This window comes from Elaeis guineensis, chromosome 5 (genome assembly GCF_000442705.2).
Source record: "Elaeis guineensis isolate ETL-2024a chromosome 5, EG11, whole genome shotgun sequence".
NCBI classification, from domain to species: domain Eukaryota; kingdom Viridiplantae; phylum Streptophyta; class Magnoliopsida; order Arecales; family Arecaceae; genus Elaeis; species Elaeis guineensis.
In genome coordinates this window covers 28,169,809-28,188,251 of record NC_025997.2, presented here as the reverse complement: position 1 = coordinate 28,188,251, position 18,443 = coordinate 28,169,809, and the positions used below count along the sequence as shown (strand labels likewise).

Below are 18,443 nucleotides of genomic sequence, written 5' to 3'. Positions count from 1 at the left end.
AGATTCCTACATGTTTCTCTATATATTATCTTTACAACAAAAATTTATAAATAAAATGATAAGTCTCATATAACACCCACAAAATTATGAAATATCCAAGTCTTAAGTAACAACCACCAAGCCATAAAACTTCCACAAAACTCTCATGTAAGTCAATTTCCTTCTCAATCACAAAAGCCATAAAGCTTCCATAAAACTCTCATGCAAGTTAATTCCCTTCTCAACGACCTACAATATGAAAAATAAATAAATTTAAAAAATTAGAACAATATAAGCATGCATGCAAAATTAGAAAATTTTTAAGCATATATATAAGATATTTTGTGTTAATTTATATAAAATTATTGTAAACATTAAATAATTACAATCAGACAATAATGACAACTACCACTACAACCACTACCACCACAATCATTTCATAATTATTCAAGTAATTATAAGTAATACAATATATAATCTTACTAATACATCTATCTATTCAAAAATATAATAATGACAATCATTATATCACAATCACTACCACCATAACCATTTTATAAATATTTAAACAACCATAAGTAATACAACATATAGTTATGCTAATATAAACATGTATTCAAAAATATCTATAGGTAACAATCACCATTACAACTACTATCACTATAACCATTCCATAACTATCCAAGTAACCATAAGTAATACAATATATAGTCATGCTAATGCACCTATATATCACTTGAATTTGTAAATCTGATACCTATTTGACCTAGGTCCTAACTTGACTCGAACCCAATAATGAATGGATGGGTATAGGTCAAAGTTTTAAAATTTCTAGGTTTGATCCAGATTTGAGATTTTTATATTGGGTTCGATCCAAATCAAACCGTAACCTGCATAAACTAACTAGTTATTTACATAAAAATATACATACAGTTATATAAAGGTATGTATATACATACACACATACATAAATACAAATATACACATATATTACATAGATAGATACATACACATATGATATTAATTTTATTTATATATCCCTTCATTGAAAAAATAAAAAAATACAGACATGTTACAATGTGTTTGTGCATTTATACTTATGTAAAACGTATTTTTTTCAATTGTTGCACCATTATTATTATATAATTAATCATGAATTATTTGTTATTATATATTTAATTTTTATTGGATGTTTATAAATTCTTAAAAACATAGATATTTTATCTTAATTAACTCATCAAGATATAATATTGGTTACCAATGGGTATCCTGACCGACCTCAGAGGCTCCTGCCTTGACTACATCCTACAGTGAACTGGGTACGGAACAAAAGTTTGAGCTTGAACCTCTACGAGTACGGGACTAGATTTGGCAGACCCGATTTAAACCAGAAGCACCTCTACATGTTATTGATACAATTTGATTTTGTGACGTGACATACGAATCCCCATGTGTCACCATCTTAGTAGCTGAAAAGCACTTTACCGTGCCACACCATCCTCTGCTGAGCGCACGAGTCCGGATGATGATCACTTGAGAAAGTCCAGATGACAGGTCATCAAAAATAGAGTCGAATGGAAGGGGTCACTATTGTTAGAAAATACGTCTCAAAATTCGATCTATATTGAACCTACGGTGAGATCTAAGATAAAAATAGAGTCCAACGAGCTCAAGATCAGTCTAATCGAATTCCGAACGGAGAAGTTACGTGTGAAAAAAGATTCGAAATGATGGTACGGTACACGAGATGGCGACGGCCGGCCCGGCCCAATCGGATTCCGAACGAAGAAGTTGCGCGCGAAAGAAGATTCAAAGCGGCAGCATGATGCACGAGATGGCAACGGCCGACAGAGCGTCGCCCAGTCCGACGGAGATGCGCCCAATGCGCTGGGCCGCGCAGGCACGCACTGCCCAGGCATGGGCGGGCCCAGGCGGGCGAGCGTATTGGCCCGCCCAACACGCGTGCGTCCCAGGCCCAGCGCGCGTGGTCCATCATGGACCGTGAGATGCTGGGCGGTCCATGGGATCACGTGGACTGAACATGCGGTCCACGTGCGGTTCAGGTGGATTTTTGCACGATCGAAGGGTTCAGAATGCAGCCGATTATGATCGGACGGCTGTGGTTGATTCTGACTTTGATCAGGCATGATCAGGGGCTGTTTTGCGTGATCGAACGGCTCTGGTGCGAGCAGATCACGATCGGATGGCCACGGATGATTTCAGACTTGATTGGACTCTATTTCCTACTGAAAAGTGTTTTTGTGATTCTAGAGTCTATATAACTCCGATTGACAAACCGTTTATTATGTCGGGAAGCTGGTGACATCTTGGAGGTGCAGAAAGGATTCAATAGAAGTTTCAGAGAGCTTTTGTAAAGGTTTTGAATTTTTTTTTGTGAGAGACTTATATAAGGGTTAAGTGGTGAGTTCTTTTATATTGATCTTATTTTATTCTCTCATAGTGAAGCTTGCACACTCCGTGAAGGTAGGCTTGAGGCCAATCCACGTATTTGCATTGTATTTCTTATTTTATTTCTTCTTTCTTCCTACTGCACCATGTGGTACTGGATCCTGATGGATGCTACAATTGGTATCAGAGCAAGGTGGTGCCAGAGCATAGGTTGTAGTGGTGGTGAATGAGATAGAAAATGGAGAAGACAAGCACAATCAAGGTGGAGATCAATAGGTTTGATGAAAAGAATAATTTTTTCTTATGGCAGACAAAGGTGAAAGACATGCTCATCTAACAAGGGTTGATCGATGCTCTCTTATACGACGAGAGGCCGACCATCATGGAGGTACAGGACTGAAAATGGCTCCAGATGTAGGCGGTGAGTACCATCCGCTTGTACCTAACGGATGAGGTAGTGATCTATGTGCTTAGCGAGATTTCTCCGATGGTGCTGTGGTCAAAGCTCGAGGAGTTGTACATGATGAAATCTCTCACCAACACCCTCTTTCTATAGAGGCAGTTTTATCAACTCCGGATGACTGAGGGACAGAGCGTGCAGGAGCATCTTAGCCACTTCCAGAAAATCCTCACCGATTTCCTCAGTGTTGGCGAGAAAGCTGAGGAGAAGATCAGGGTGCTGGTCTTGCTAGCGTCGCTCCCTCCTTCATATGAGTCCTTGGTGACCGCTCTTCTAGTGAGGAAGAGCACCATCAAGATAGACGAGGTTACTGCGGTGATTCTTCAGAATGAGGTTCTCAGAAGGGAGAATCCAGCTTCAAGCTCAGGTGGTGGCAGCTCAGCTTTGGTGGTTCTGGAGGAGCAGGAGGCGATAGATGAGCGACAGAAGATCGCGACGAGGACAGTCCCAGTCCAAGAGGGACTTAAGCAAGACCAATGTTACTGGTGTGACGAGTTGGGGCATCTAGCTAAAAATTACTCTCAACTCAGGGATGGATGAGGGCTATTACAGCGACGATCAGTAACGATTCTGAAGGAGATGTTCTGGAGATATTTGACGAGATATCTACTTCTTCCCAGCAGTAGATTTTAGATTCTGCATGCACCTATCATATATGTTGTAGAGAGGAGCAGTTTGACTCCTTGGAGAGCAGTGAGAGCACTGTTTATCTGCCGGATGGATCGAGCTGTGCGATCAGAGGTATCGAGACGGTCAGCTGGAGGACACATGATGGTGCAGTGAGGAGATTAGGAGAGGTCCGATACATATCCGATTTTTGGTAGAATCTTATCTCACTGAGCAGATTAGATTCGAGAGGCTACAGGATGATAGCTGGTTGAGAAATCTTGAAGGTGTTGCATGGTGATAGGATTGTTCTAGAGGGGAAGAAGAGGACAAGAGAACATTACTACCTAATGGGGAGCTCAGTGCGAGGTGGAGCTTCAGGAGCCAAGAGGAGCCCAAAGCGAGGTGGAGCTCCAGGTAGAGGTGGGTCGGGCACTAGACAGGAGACTCGGGAGGACGAGAGGTGATATCGTAAGGTGAGATTTCTATTACCGCAGGATGATATCCCGAGCAGGTCTATGGTCAGAGTGGACACAGCCCATGATGGAGGTGGGATCGAGCGGCCTGGCTTGACTCCCATATTTGTCCATCCATGAGATAGCAGGCATGTCCTAGGGCATAGGGGTGAGACGGATCCAAGCTCTCAGAGATAGGTGGAGACCGAATATTGAGCCGAGGTAAAGATTGTTAGAAAATACGCCTTAAGATTCGATCTGTATTGAGTTCACAGTGAGGTCTAGGATGAAAAATGAAGTCCATCGAGCCCAAGATCAACTCAATCGGAGTCCGAATGAAAAAGTTACACGCGAAAGAAGATCCGGAGTGGCAGCACGGTGCATAAGGCGGCGGCAGCCGGCGGCGGGCCAGTAGGGATCGGCGGAGTGCCGCCCGGCCCGATGGAGATGCACCCAGCACATAGCCGTGTGCGACCCAGCGTGTGGACGGGCCCAACACGAGCACGTGCGGCCCATTCACGGGGGCCCAGGCACAAGCGGGCCCAGGCGGGCGAGTGCGCGGGCCGGCCTAGCATGCGCAGGTTGGCCGGTCCAGCGCATGCAATCCACCGTGGACCACAAGAAGCTGGGTGGTCCATGGGATCACTTGGACCGAACACGCGGTCCACATGTGGTTCAGGTGGATTTTTGTGCGATCGAAAGGTCTAAAACGCAGTCGATCACGATCGGATGGCTGTGGTTGATTCCGATTTTGATCAAACATGATCAGGGGCTGTTTTACACAATCGAACGGCTCTGGTACGAGTTGGTCACGATCGAATGGCCACGAGTGATTCCAAATTTGATTGGGACTCTGTTTCTTACTGAAACAGTATTTTTGTAATTTTGAAGTCTATATAACTCTGATTGACAATTGTTTATTGTGTCGGGAAGTTGGTGACGTCTTGAAGGTGCAGAAAGGTTCAATAGAGATTTCAGAAAGCTTTTGTGAGGATTTTGAAATTTTTTTATAGAGACTTTAATACAAAGATTGAGTGGTAAGTTTTTATTGTATTGATTTTATTTTATTTTTTATTGGGAAACTTGCATGTCCAATAAAAATAGATTTGGGATCAATTTATATATTTATATTATATTTTTTAATTTTTTTTTTATTATATCGTATGATATTGAATCCTGGCGGACGCTATAACCACGTAGCCTGACACAATCTAGCACCGCTGTCACAGTAGCTAGGGATGGATAGATGCTCCCTTGGAATTTGGGCCCAGCCACATTTTCGAATTCAATGGATAGCCGACGACAGCGCCCTTTGCTGGGACCAGCTATTAGGGATCGCCCAGCTAATCTCTTGCATCAGTGGCTCACACCGTTGAAAGATGCTATCCTTGCTCTGTACCGCAACAGGACTTCCATGTTTCTGCCAAGGATGGTGTTGTCACCTTTTGCATCTCATGATATTCTGGGCCAGGGAGACTCTGATCCCCAGAAATTTTTTAATTATTTTTTTTAATTTTTAATTTTTAAAAAAATATATATATTTTATTTTTTAAATTATCGTTCACGTTGAAACCTCCGATTGAATCGGCATGAAAACCGACGATTCCATAGATATTTTGACAATGACGTGTTCTCCAATTCTATTTTTATTTTTATTTTTTTATATAAATAAAGTTTAAAGGAAAGGGGGCATTTTTGTGTTCGCGCGAATGGCTGCCGAGGCTCGGGAGAGGAGAGGAGGGGTGGCGGTCATGCAAAAATGGATGCGGTACAGATGGCGAGGGCAAGGCTGCGGTGGGTATCTTACGAGAGAAGAGAGAGGCAGTCATGGCATCAGGGCGGAACGGGCATGGGGCCAGCGATGGACGGTGTAGGGGACTGCAGCGGGGCGGAGCCACAAGTGGCACATCGGAGAGGGGTGGGTGCGGGTCGGTCGCTGGCAGAGAAAAGTTGATCGAGGGTAGAGGAAGGGAAGGAAGAAACGAGGAGAAAAAAAAAAGAAAAGAAAAGAAAAGAAAAAATAAATAATAAAATATTATTATTATTATTTTATGAATTATAAAATATTATTATTTGATTAATAATAAATTATTATTATTTAATTAATAATAAATTATTATTATTATTATTTGATTAATAATGTTATTTTAAAATATATTTTTTGATGAGTCATCAATCAAGTATCTGTCTCAACCAAGGTACAGTGGCAACCATGGTTCCGACTCAACTTTATGATCTGTGTTGCAGTTGCAGTAGACTCAAACTCATCATGAACAGAAGTGCCTGATATACTCATGCCTCTCTTACGTGGCATCAACTCCTCATTAACAGCATCCATCGTCAACTGTAAATCATAATATTTCAAAATTATTTTTTAAAATTAATATTTTATAAATATTTTAAAAATAATTATAACAGGGGTGGGGAGGGACTGCTGGCGTGTGGGCGGCCCGGGGGGTGTGCGGAGCAGTGGTTGGCGTGCGGTGGGCTGGCGGGGTGCACGCGAAGAAGGAAGAAACCTAAAAAAATAAAATAATAATATATTAATTTTAGAAAATAATTTTAAAAAAGATCAGAGCGGCACTGAGCTACAGGAGGAGAAGAAGTCTTTTTTTTAAATAACAATAAAATATTAATTTAAAAAATAATTTAAAAATATTTATTAATTTTTAATTTTTTAAAAAATAATTTTTTAAAAAATAATTAATTTTAAAAATAAATTTTAAAATATTTTTTCAAAAGTATTTTTTAAAAATTATATTTTATTTTAAAAAATAATTTTTAAAAATAATTCTTTTTAAAAATAATTTTTAAAATAAATTTTTTCAAAACTATTTTTTAAAAATAATATTTTATTTTAAATATAATATTTATTTTCAAAAAAATAATTTAAAATTTTCTTTTCTTCCTTCTCCTCCTGCGCTCTTTTGGTTAGGCAATTTTAAAAATAAAATTTTATTATTTTTAAAAAATTTCCTTCTTCTTTTCTTCCACTTATTTCTCAAAATTATCTTTTAAAATTAATATATTATAAATATTTTTTTAATTTTTTAAAATAATATTTTATCATTATTTTAAAAATATATTTTTATTACAAAAACCCTTCTATTTTTAAATATTTTAAATCATTTATTATTTTTTTATAATTTTAATATTTATTATTATTATTATTTTTTTTTTTTTCCTTCTCCTGCATGCCACACCCTCCCGACCTCCGGCTGTTTCGCACACCCTACCCCCTATGGCACCCCCCGTCACGTCTCCGGCACTGCCCCCGGCCCCGCAGCCGTGCGTGCCACCCTCTGCACTGTCCCTTGGCCCCCGACGAACTTGTACCCTGCACCCTCCGCAGCCATCTCCATCGCTACCCTCACCCACCTATGTTACCGTCCTCACCCATCCCTCCGGTCCCTGCACCCTACCCCCCACGGCCCCCGCACTGCCCCCTAGTCATCCGCACCATCCGCTGGCTATCCGCACTGTCCTCTGACCACCCGCACCGCCCCCTGACCCCTTGGCGTGCACCCAGCACAGAGGAGAGGAGAAATCATGGGTTGGGCTAGTGATTTCAGTGAAATCGCCTGTCCAAATCGCGATCTCACTGAAATCGCGGGCCCAAATGGCGATTTCAGTGAAATCACCGATCAAGTGGCAATTTCACTAAAATTATGGGCCCAAATGGTGATTTCACTGAAATCGCCGATCCAAATAGCGATTTTAGTGAGTTCGCATGCCTAAGTGGTGATTTCAATTTTGTCCACTTCATCTGGCCAGCTGGGCTTGAGGTGGACTTAGGTGGCCGTGAAATCACCACTTGAAGCTGCGATTTCACACATGGACGCAAATCTGAAAATAAGTTTCAGATGGCCGTATTTTTAAAAATAAAAAATAAAATAATGATAATAAAAAAAAATCCTTGATCCCAATGGTGCCTCTCCAACTTTTTTTTTTTTTTTTCCGTTAATTCGATAAAGAGCCAAGCTCGTATCAAATTCTTGCAAAACAAATCCCGTAAACGTGGGCTGCCGGCAACATAGAAAGTCTGATAAGAAGAGAATTTCCCTTCTTCTAATTCGCGTACACTTCCAATCTCCGCAACAGCAGCCAGAGCAGCTAGTCTGCCACCATATTACCTTGTTGATCGATGTGCAACCCTTTCATAAGTTTCTGCCCCCAAATTGCATATTTGTCACTGGAGTAGCTTGTTTTCTTGGCCTACGAAACCATGAATTAAACCTACTTGCATGTGCATAAATATTGGAGGAAGGATGGATGACTATAATCTCATCTGATTTAAAGAAGTTTTTGGCCTTTTATGTAAGTTGATGGGTGTGCTCTTATTTTGGTGGGTCAGTCTAGTTCTTTTTTGCTCAAAAGAGAGAGAATATTCTTACTTGAGGAAATGGTTATAAATGAGAACAAATGGTAGGGCCAAAAAAATACATATTTCAACAAACTCCTTTGTCTTGCATATGTGTAACAACTATTCATAAAGATTGTGTGGAAAAAATTCTGAACCTCCATCATTTTAGGCAATATGTATGGATCATTCTTAGAGAAAAAAGGTGCATGAATTGGATATGTCAGTTTTTGTTGTTAATTGTGCCGATTAATGAGATGTCGATAGCTTAACCTGTCAATTTCTTTGAGCTAACATGGTGCTTATACGATGGGTCGCAATATATTATGATTCAACCGTCCGTTGCAAGCCACACTATTCTCATGAGCTAACAAAAACCTGCCGTCCCACGTTGTGGAGTGGTGGTTGTGGGGTAGATATTGGATATCAAAGTGTGAAGGAAAATTATGTGCATCTCTTCCAATGAATGCCTAGATGCCGTGTCAAAATAGGCCGTCGTTTCTTGCTGATGCCTTAAAGTTAAAGGATAACGCGGTGGCATCCATTACAGTATCTGAAAAGTTTATTACATGGAAAACACGTGTCGTTGGTGATGACATAGACGCTTATAGGTATAAATATGGGTATATCAAAAATTTATATCTATACCTATTTGAAACCGATACAGATATAAATTAAATGTTAAAAATATAAATATAAATATGAATATAAGTTAGATAATTAAATTTTATGATCACTAAATTAAAGATATCATTAAGTGAATGATAAATTAAGTTAATGATATATTTATATGATTATATATTTTTTTAAAAAATTAATAAATATTATATAAAATTAAATAGAGTTATAAATTGAATCGAATAATCGAATATAGATCAAATAATTATCTATCCACATCTATATATATATATTTTTAGAAATGGATAGATTTGGATATGCAAATAAATCCAGATGTATAATATTTTATCCATATTTTATCCACCTAAGATATTGAAAAGGTTGAATAGATCGCTAACGACGTGGGCATGTAATAAATAGTTAAATAAACCGAGCAGATCCTTTATTGCTATATATATATATATATATATATATGGATCCACACACTCATTAGATGCCTAACGACGTGGGCCTGCAATAAATAGTTAAATAAACCTAGCAGATCCTTTGTTGCCATATATATATGGTTCCACACACGCACACCCCTTCACACAGAGAGAGAGAGAGAGACTACATTACCTAAAAACCAATGCTAATGGGTTTAAGAGGAGAGGAGAAGAGGGAGGAAGAGAGCAAGAAACACTTCATCCTTGTTCATGGGATCTGCCATGGCGCATGGTGCTGGTACAAGCTTGCCACCTTGCTAACTGCAGCAGGCCACAAGGTCACCGTGCTTGATCTCGCCGCCAGTGGGGTGCACCTCAAGCGCCTTGACGAGCTCCGGTCATTCACCGACTACTCCGAGCCATTAATGGAGACAATGGCTTCAATCCCACCGGATGACAAGGTGATCCTCGTCGGCCATAGCTTTGGTGGACTTAGCGTTGCCCTCGCCATGGAAAAGTTCCCTGAGAAGGTGTCCGTCGCAGTTTTTGCCACCGCAGTGATGCCAAGACCACCACTCCTTTGTCTAGCATTATAGAAGAGGTACTCATGGTCCTATTTTGTAATATCAAAAGATTAAAATGATTCATTTCATAGAATTATGATAATAAGATTCAGTTTTATTTTATTAAAAAAAAGGAAGAAGAAGAAGAAAGAAAATAAGATGAGATTGAAGGAATAAAACCATTACCATAACCAACAAGTATTACTCTAATTGCATGGAACAATACTTGATACACATCCTCTAAATGGAAAGACGAAAAGAAAAAAGTAATTTAATACAAACCTAATTGCTGCAGTATATGCTTTAGCCTTAATTATTAATTTTGGTGCACTGGTAAAACAAAGATGTGAAGCTAGTATTATCCTTGGAAAAGAACCCAGAAACAAGAATCTCTTACTAACTTTCCATTATTCCTAGTTCTACAAGGGGCACCCACTTGAGGCCTACATGGATTCTGAAGTTATGATCAGCACAGATCCCAATAATCCCTCAAGTTTTCTTCATCTTGGTCCTAAATATATGTCATCCAGGATGTATCAGCTCAGCGCACCCGAGGTAATAACGCAGAAAATTTCTAGCCATACATTTCTTTTTTTTTTTTTTAATTATCATTTTTATTTGCTTTTAAATTTAATCTCGCCTAAGTCATATTTTTTGCAGGATTTCATGCTAGCAACTATGTTGGTAAGACCAGGTAATCTGTTCCTTGATCGTATTACAAAAGAAGTCAAGATCACCGAAGAGAATTTTGGGTCTTTGAGCCGAGCATACATTGTGTGCAAGGAGGATAAGTCCATTGCGGAGGATTTCCAACGTTGGATGATAGAACGAAGCCCAGGAACAGACGTGAAGGAGATCGAAGGTGCCGATCATATGGTCATGCTTTCAAAGACCAAAGAGCTCTACAGTATCCTCCAAGATATTGCGAGGGAACATCACTGAGACACTGGTGCCATGAGAAGTTGAAGTGTGGTTCTATGCATGTGTGCTACTATGCAAAATAGTGACATCCACCAAAACAAAACAAAATAAAAAATTCCAAAATCATATGGTATCAGATGAAACGTTGTGGTTGGCCGCCAATGTAGACTCAGTAGCAATGGATGAACTCATGGTTTTGTATTCTGATGCTAAATTGAAGCGGTTTAATATTTCTTGTTTGCAATATTCCGGTTACTTTAATGGCCGCCAATGTAGGCTCAGCAGCAATGGATGAACTCATGGTTTTGTATTCTGATGCTAAATTGAAGCGGTTTAATATTTCTTGTTTGCAATATTTCGGTTACTTTAATGTTAATTAATTACTTATGATTTTTCTTGAGTACGGCATTAGCAGTCATATTATCTTCTCACGTTCTGCTGCTACTTTTGCAATACCCCAGCCCAACTCTTAACTACAAAAAAAAAAAAAAAAAAAAAGAAAGAAAAAATAGAGAGAGACAGAAAACCAGCAGGTGCAATGCACGTTTGGGAAAATACATCATATATAATGGGGAAGGGGGCGAGTCCGAACAGGACTCTTCTATTCCGATCGATTCTCCGTTGGAAGAAGCCGATTTTAAGCCGGATTCCAACACCATTTCAGCTCTATCTAAACCCTCCTATCTTCACCTCGATTTTCTCATCAACAATGCCAAAACCCATCGAGCCCCAAAAATAATCACCATCGGAAAAGCCATCGTTCTCTTCCTTTTCTTTTTCATATGTTCTTCATCATGTGCCGCCGGATTTCAGCCCAATGGTCGCTAGAAAATTAGGTACGAAGATAGCAATTATTGATTAACCCTCCATCTTTTTTTCTTAGTCGTTGAGTTTTGGATTCCGCCTGATTATCACCAGATTTTTTTAAAAAATAAGCTTCCTATTTTTTTCTTATTTTTTTATTTTTTTTATTTTTTTTACTATCGTCATTGCTATCGGTCACCAGATCGAAGGCTTTCGATTGTACCACCATGGTTTGCCCTTCCGGCTATGGTGCTACCGGTTGGGGTACTTCCCTACTTCAAAAAATAAGGAGGTCAATGAATCCTCTGCTCTGTCAAAAAAGAGAAAAAAAAAAAGAAAGAAAAAAAAATAAATTTTTTTTTTAATCTTTCCTCTCTAGTTTCTTTTTCTCTACTTTCGTCCTACGATATTTTCTTTTGTTAGGCCATTTCTCTCTCTTCATATAATTCTGATACACTATTATGCTATGGTGTTCCAGGAGGGGTCCATTATGAGAGAATCTTATTCTCTTTTAAGTATGTCAGAAACTAACTGGAGAGGTATTCTCCTCTTCGATCAGATCGAAGAGTTTTAATACTCTTTTCAATTTTTTTCTCTACTTTATTACGAAATCATTTGAATATTTCAAATGATTCTGACTTATGTGTCATTAAGTAGACGTGCCCATACCTCGATAGGTTATCTGTAAATGTAATGAAATAATAATATCCACCTCTAGCACTAGTATTTATTGGTCCATATACATCATTATATATTAGACTTAGAACTTCACTGGCTCGCTCATCTTTTTCAATAAAAGATGATTTGGTCATTTTTTTAAAAAGACAGGACTCGCAGATTGGGAGTGATTCACAATCACTGACTTCGAGGATTTTCTCTTATATCAACCTGTTTATTCTGTTCTTGTTAATATGATCTAACCTACAATGCCAAAGGTAGATATCAGAAACATCACTAATTTTAGGACGTTTGTTGGACATGTACATTATACTAACAGATTGTGACAATATATAAATATCATTGTTCAACTCTCCATTCATTACATTAATATCATTTATAATGATATTAAAATTATTTTTTTTATTAAAATTTTATAACCGTACATGATCAAAAGGCCTATAGAAATAATATTCAATAAAAAGGAAAGACAAAAGTGACATTCACTTAGAACAATTACATTAGACTTGAATACAAGCTTAATAGTCCCTAATGCTAGAACTGAAACTGGTCTTCTATCTCCAATATTAAGAAATATTTCATCTTCTTCAAATCTCCTATTGACCTGCAGACCCTACAATGAATTATAAATATTAAAAGGGCTTCCGATATCTAATATCCAAGTAGTAGAATCATAAATATAAAAATTATAAGGTGTTATCATATAATTACCTTGTCCAGCAATAACTTGCTTCTTTCTCGACCTGTTCAGATCCAGGGAGGCAATTGTTAGATGTGTGTCCTAGATGCCAGATTGGCTGACACATTCTTGTACAAATCTAAGGGCAAATTTATAATTTTGATTATAAATTAATAAATGGGTTATTCTTCTATCACATTGTGTACATTGTATCTGTGATACATCCTTTGAGTTAGTAGGAATGTCAATTCATATTTTCAAGAGTTGAAAATTTAAGGCATAAATTTATACAACTAACTCATAAACAGCTCCTGACCATAAGATCATCAAGAGGATGGTGATCGATCCGAAAGGTTGGTGTACGATCGCTTTCTTAGGGTAGATGTATCTTGAGTCTACAATGTGGTAACACCGGAACGAGAGTACAGGTATTCATTGAGAACGAGAGTACTGAGCGTGAACATATCGAGCAGTCATAAGGAAGTCTACCTTCTCGTCAATGACTAGCTCGATGCTGCAGTTGTGTGTCTAGTTCTTTGACCTGAGGTGCATCGACAGTTCACCTTAAGTGTGTTATAGTTTGACTATACTATAACTCGATCTCCTAGCTATTCGGAATCCTGAGGTGTATGTTGGTTGTAGCATATTCATTGTAGGAACTAGATCGCACCAAGATGGGATCTATCAACCTCGGTAGATGAGAGGAGTAGTCCTATGATGATCGAAAGATCGAATCCTTAAGTCCATGGCCATGACAGAGTGAAATAATGAAAAAAAGTTTTTCATTGGGATTTCACATTAGACTCGGATAGATCGATTGATTCATATGACTGATGTTGGGTTTGACGAGTTCACTTTAACCCTAATTCAGTCGGAACTCATGATAGAGGAACTCAATCACACAGGTAGCTGCACCGAGAGGTTCATTTTCAATTCTGATGGATTGCCACCACATACTGCTAGGTGTCACTGATGGATTTTGAGAGCAATTAGAATGATATTAATGATCGATCATTCTAATTATCTGAATCAGAAGAGTTCTGATCCATCGAAAGGAGTTTCGATGATGTCGATGATGAGATCACAACATGTCTCATTATCATACGGAATTGAACCTAACTGGGTCACACAAACAAGGATTAGGGTTTGGATGTCATCAATTGGGCTAACCCAATTGATTTGGATTAGATCCAATTAGGTTCAAGGAAATCGTGCTAGTACTCGATTGAGCCTAACTTTCTCCTCGTGTAATCTTTTCTATCTCTACTGAGTCAAATATGATTTGACTTACCTAGAGAATCTTGAGAAGATTTCTCTCAGTCTAAATGAAGCTTGTCCAGCTCAGAAAAGGCTTGTCTTAATTCATGATATGAATTTAAGACAAGCACCTGCTAATTCCTGTCACCTGTCAATTTCATTTTAGGACATCTGTCAAATGTTGACATATGGGTCTTAAACTGAAGAGAGCTCATTGGAGGATTTTTGTGGAGTGTCCACATGCCAAAACTCAATTGAATTAGGCACCATAATTAGATTATGGCATGAGCCCAATTGGATTAAAGTGGGCACCCCAAATGGATAAGAATGAAAGAGTCCTGATAAACATGGACTCTTTGGCGCCACCTTGCTTGTGCTTATCTAAAGTTGGTGCCAACATAGGAGAGAGAGTGAGGATCCTTATTTGATGTGATTAGATGACATCACTCCACCAATCAAAATTTTTTCAAAATTTATTAGAATTTTCTGATTGATCGAATGATGTGGCACTACGCAGCATACAGGATCTATAAAATCCCTATATGCGCCTAGGGTTTGTAAGTTTCAGCTCAATATCCAGCCAAAATGAGAATCCTCTCCTCTTCTCTATATCCTCCCTGCTCTCCTCTCTCCCCTCTTTACGTCCAAAGAGTTGGACGTCCATCTGGCAAAGATCCAAGGCATGGTGACGCCTGGAACAGGAAGGCTGCAGGATATCTTCGACAGGCTGCTGCTCTAACTTCAGAAGGAGTCTGAAGCATTTTCAAATTAGATAGAGATCTAATTTTTGGAGCATAGATTCATGAGGAGAAGATGTTCTAGGTCCTACCTGAGTGGATACCGGTAGAGGCCAGGCACTTGCGTGGCTACATCAGAACCTCGGACTGTGCTGAGATCATCTATAGGGTAATCAGATTACCCTTGAGGTATTACTTGTTTCTTCATCCCTTTTAGATTTATTTTAGACTTAATATCAGATATGAATATTAGATCTAGAGACTTAGATCTGAAATAAATATAGAATAATTTTTTTTTAAAATTATTTCACCCCAGATTTGATGAAATCTGGAAGATCCTACAAAAGAAAAAGGCAGTTTTTCCTTCTACTGGTATCAGAGCCAGGTTTTTGACTCTATTTTAGATCTAATTTAGATCTAATTTTTATATTTATTTATTTAATATTTAATGATTTTAGATGTCACATCAGATATGATAGGATCTGAAATCAAAATATTTAAAATTAAATCTAAAAAGATCTAACATGCATGAGATGCATGACTAGACTAGGATTAGTTGAATCCATGAACAGTCTTAAGTTTTATATTTTAATGAGATTAAAATATGAATTAAATCTAATTTATTTTTTATTTTTTAATATTATAAGTGTTATAATTAGATCAAAAAATAAAAAAATAAAATTTTAATTTTTTCATAAAATTGATCTGTTGCATGCCTAAACTAGTTGTAGAATTGTTCCAGTAACTTATCTAGAATAGATTTAATTTTGAATAGTTCAATTTAAATCTTATTTTTCAGATATTACATATGATGTATCAGATGTGAAAGCATGTTAATTAGATCAATTTTTGATACATGAGATGTATGCAAAGCATGTATTAATTAGATCTTAAATTATATATGTGATATGTTAATTTAGATCTAACTAGTTTTGTAGTTAAATTTATATTTTTGATTAAGGTGTTCCTCATGGTTGTCCGGTCATAAGAATGAAGTAGGGTTTTAAGACCCTCTCTTCCCATTCAATGGGGTATTCATATGACGTGTAGGGGTGCCGCGCGTTCATCCTTAATTAGAAATCAAAACTTACTTTTCTACAAAATCCTAGATCCTGAAACCCTAAGATTTATTTTACATACTTTGTTTATGAACCCAAACTTAATTAATAAATTAAGCTTATGAAATTAAGTTAGGTTTAAAATTGAGAATTTTAGATCTAAGATATTGTCATAAAATTGGGTTCGGACTTGGGTAGCTCAATTAGGTCTAGCGGTTGATCAAATCGAATCAAAAATTGATTAGGTGGGATCATGAAAGCTAATAATTGACCAGCCTAATAGAATTAAGTCTGGGTCAAGATTAAATCATATTTAGATATGACTCGATTAAGTTAAGACCTAATTTGGCTCAGTGGTTAGAGTCTGGATTGTAAGTTAAACCAATTGGTTCTGGTTCAACAATTTGGTGTCTAAGATAAGTTGGACAGATGCGACTGACTGATTTTTAATTGAGAGCTACTCGACTCGAATGTATTCTTGTCGAGTTAATGGCATATCCTTTTCACTGGTCTCACTTACCTGGCCATATGTGTTGACTCAGTTCTGATTTGAGGTGGCTAACAATTTGAGCTGACCCATGCCACTAGATTAGTCATAATTATTATGACTATGTCAAGTCAAGTTTAATGAGACCTAAATCAAATCTCCCTAAGAAAATATTAAGTCTAGGTCTTCCACCATTGTGGATGTGTGGGCCCTTCCCGGGTTGATTGTTCTCGGCTGGTTACAGTGGTTCAGTTGCACCGGGAAGACGCAACCATATCTATTAGGTATTGGATGCTATGAATTAGAGGATGGGTTGAGCTCAATATTTCGGATATGGTGAGGGACCCGATCAGGAATCTAGTTCGTACAAATGGTGGGTTTGACTTAACTAAGGATTGGAGCAATATCTCGGGCATGGTGAGCTTCATGAATTAGAGACCAAGTTTTGGGTGCACTATGATTAGAGAATCATTAGACAAGAGTTGTCCACTTATCGGTTGACCCATCACCAATAACTGTTAGATGAGGTGGTGAGCCAGTCGGTGAGACCGCACCACCCACTAAAAATCACTGATCATGGAGATTTTCACATCTCTACCAAGGGAGTGTAGGGATCTGAAAAAATAGTGAGAGCTTAATTTGTTTAAAAATAAAACCCTAAACAAATTGGTTAAGTCTGATTACAAAATCTAACTAGAAACTTTCGACTCTCTATAGGAAATATGTCTACCTCAAATCTCCTGACCAAAATACTAGACACCCACAGATTGACTGGATCCAATTTCAAGGACTGATTAAGAAACTACAGAATTATTCTAGATTTTAAAAAATTGACTCATATCTTGGACTAGGATCCATCTGTCATGCCAGCACGTCCGACTGCTGAACAGAGAGCGTCTCTGAAAAATAGACGGATGATGATAACAAAGTAAGGTACTACATGTTGGGTGCAATGTCTGATGACTTGCAGCACCAGCATGAGAATATTTTGACTACCCACCAAATGTTGGCTCACCTGCAAGAGTTGTTTGGTGAACAGAGTCGCGCAGCCAAGTATCAAGTCTATCAAAGACTTTTTAAGGCCAAGATGCGTGATGGACAGTCAGTCCAAGATCATTGTTTGACAATGATCAAGGACCTTGAGGAGCTTGAAAAACTCGATATCATCTTAGACAAAGATTTTCAGATTGATGTGATCCTTCAGTCCTTGTCCGATGTATATGGTCAGTTCATCATGAACTTCCATATGCATAAGATGCAGTGTACCTTGATCGAGTTAATAAACATGATGGTTACGGCTGAGCTTTCTATGAAGGGTTCAAAAGGCTCAGTTCTTACTGTGGAGCGGACTTCTTCCAAGAGAAAATCTTTTGAAAAGAAAAAGAAGTTTGCGAAGAAGTAGAAGGTGGATGGCAAGAAGAAGAAGAAGACAGAACCAAAGAAGAAGGCTGCTGATAAGGAAAAATATTTTCACTACCAATCAGACGGCCATTGAAAGCGAAACTGTCCTCAGTACCTGACCATCCTAAAGAACAAGAAGGATGGTCCTTCTGGAGGTATGCTCATTTTAGAATCTAACCTTACGGTTTCTTCTGCATTCAGTTGGGTGCTTGACTCTGGTTTTAGTGCTCATTTGTGCACTTCTATGCAGGGTCTTGAGGAGAGCAGGATGCTGAGGGATGGGGAGATGATCTTACGCGTCGGAAATGGAGCAAGAGTTGCTGCTGTGGCTGTGGGAACCTACCCTCTGCGATTACCGTTAGGATTAGATTTATTTCTTAAAGACTATTTTTATGTGCCTGTAGCAAGCAGGAATTTGATTTCTGTTTCATGTTTAACACAAGAAGGCTGTGTGATTAGCTTTCATAAGGATCATTGTAATATTTTTTATGAAAATAATAAAGTTGCAAATGGTTTTCTTATTAACGATCTCTATCAGCTACATAT

At 38.1% G+C, this 18,443-nt stretch overlaps 1 protein-coding gene across 1 annotated transcript; it reads left to right on the top strand.

The window, feature by feature from the left end:
- Nucleotides 1–9,425: 9,425 nt before the first annotated feature.
- LOC140857800 (salicylic acid-binding protein 2-like) lies at nt 9,426–10,962 on the top strand. The gene is given in 4 exon segments (XM_073256988.1): nt 9,426–9,876; nt 9,879–9,913; nt 10,293–10,430; nt 10,536–10,962. Coding segments are annotated over 4 exon segments (816 nt in total). The 5' UTR covers nt 9,426–9,515; the 3' UTR covers nt 10,818–10,962.
- The last annotated feature ends 7,481 nt before the right edge of the window (nt 10,963–18,443 follow it).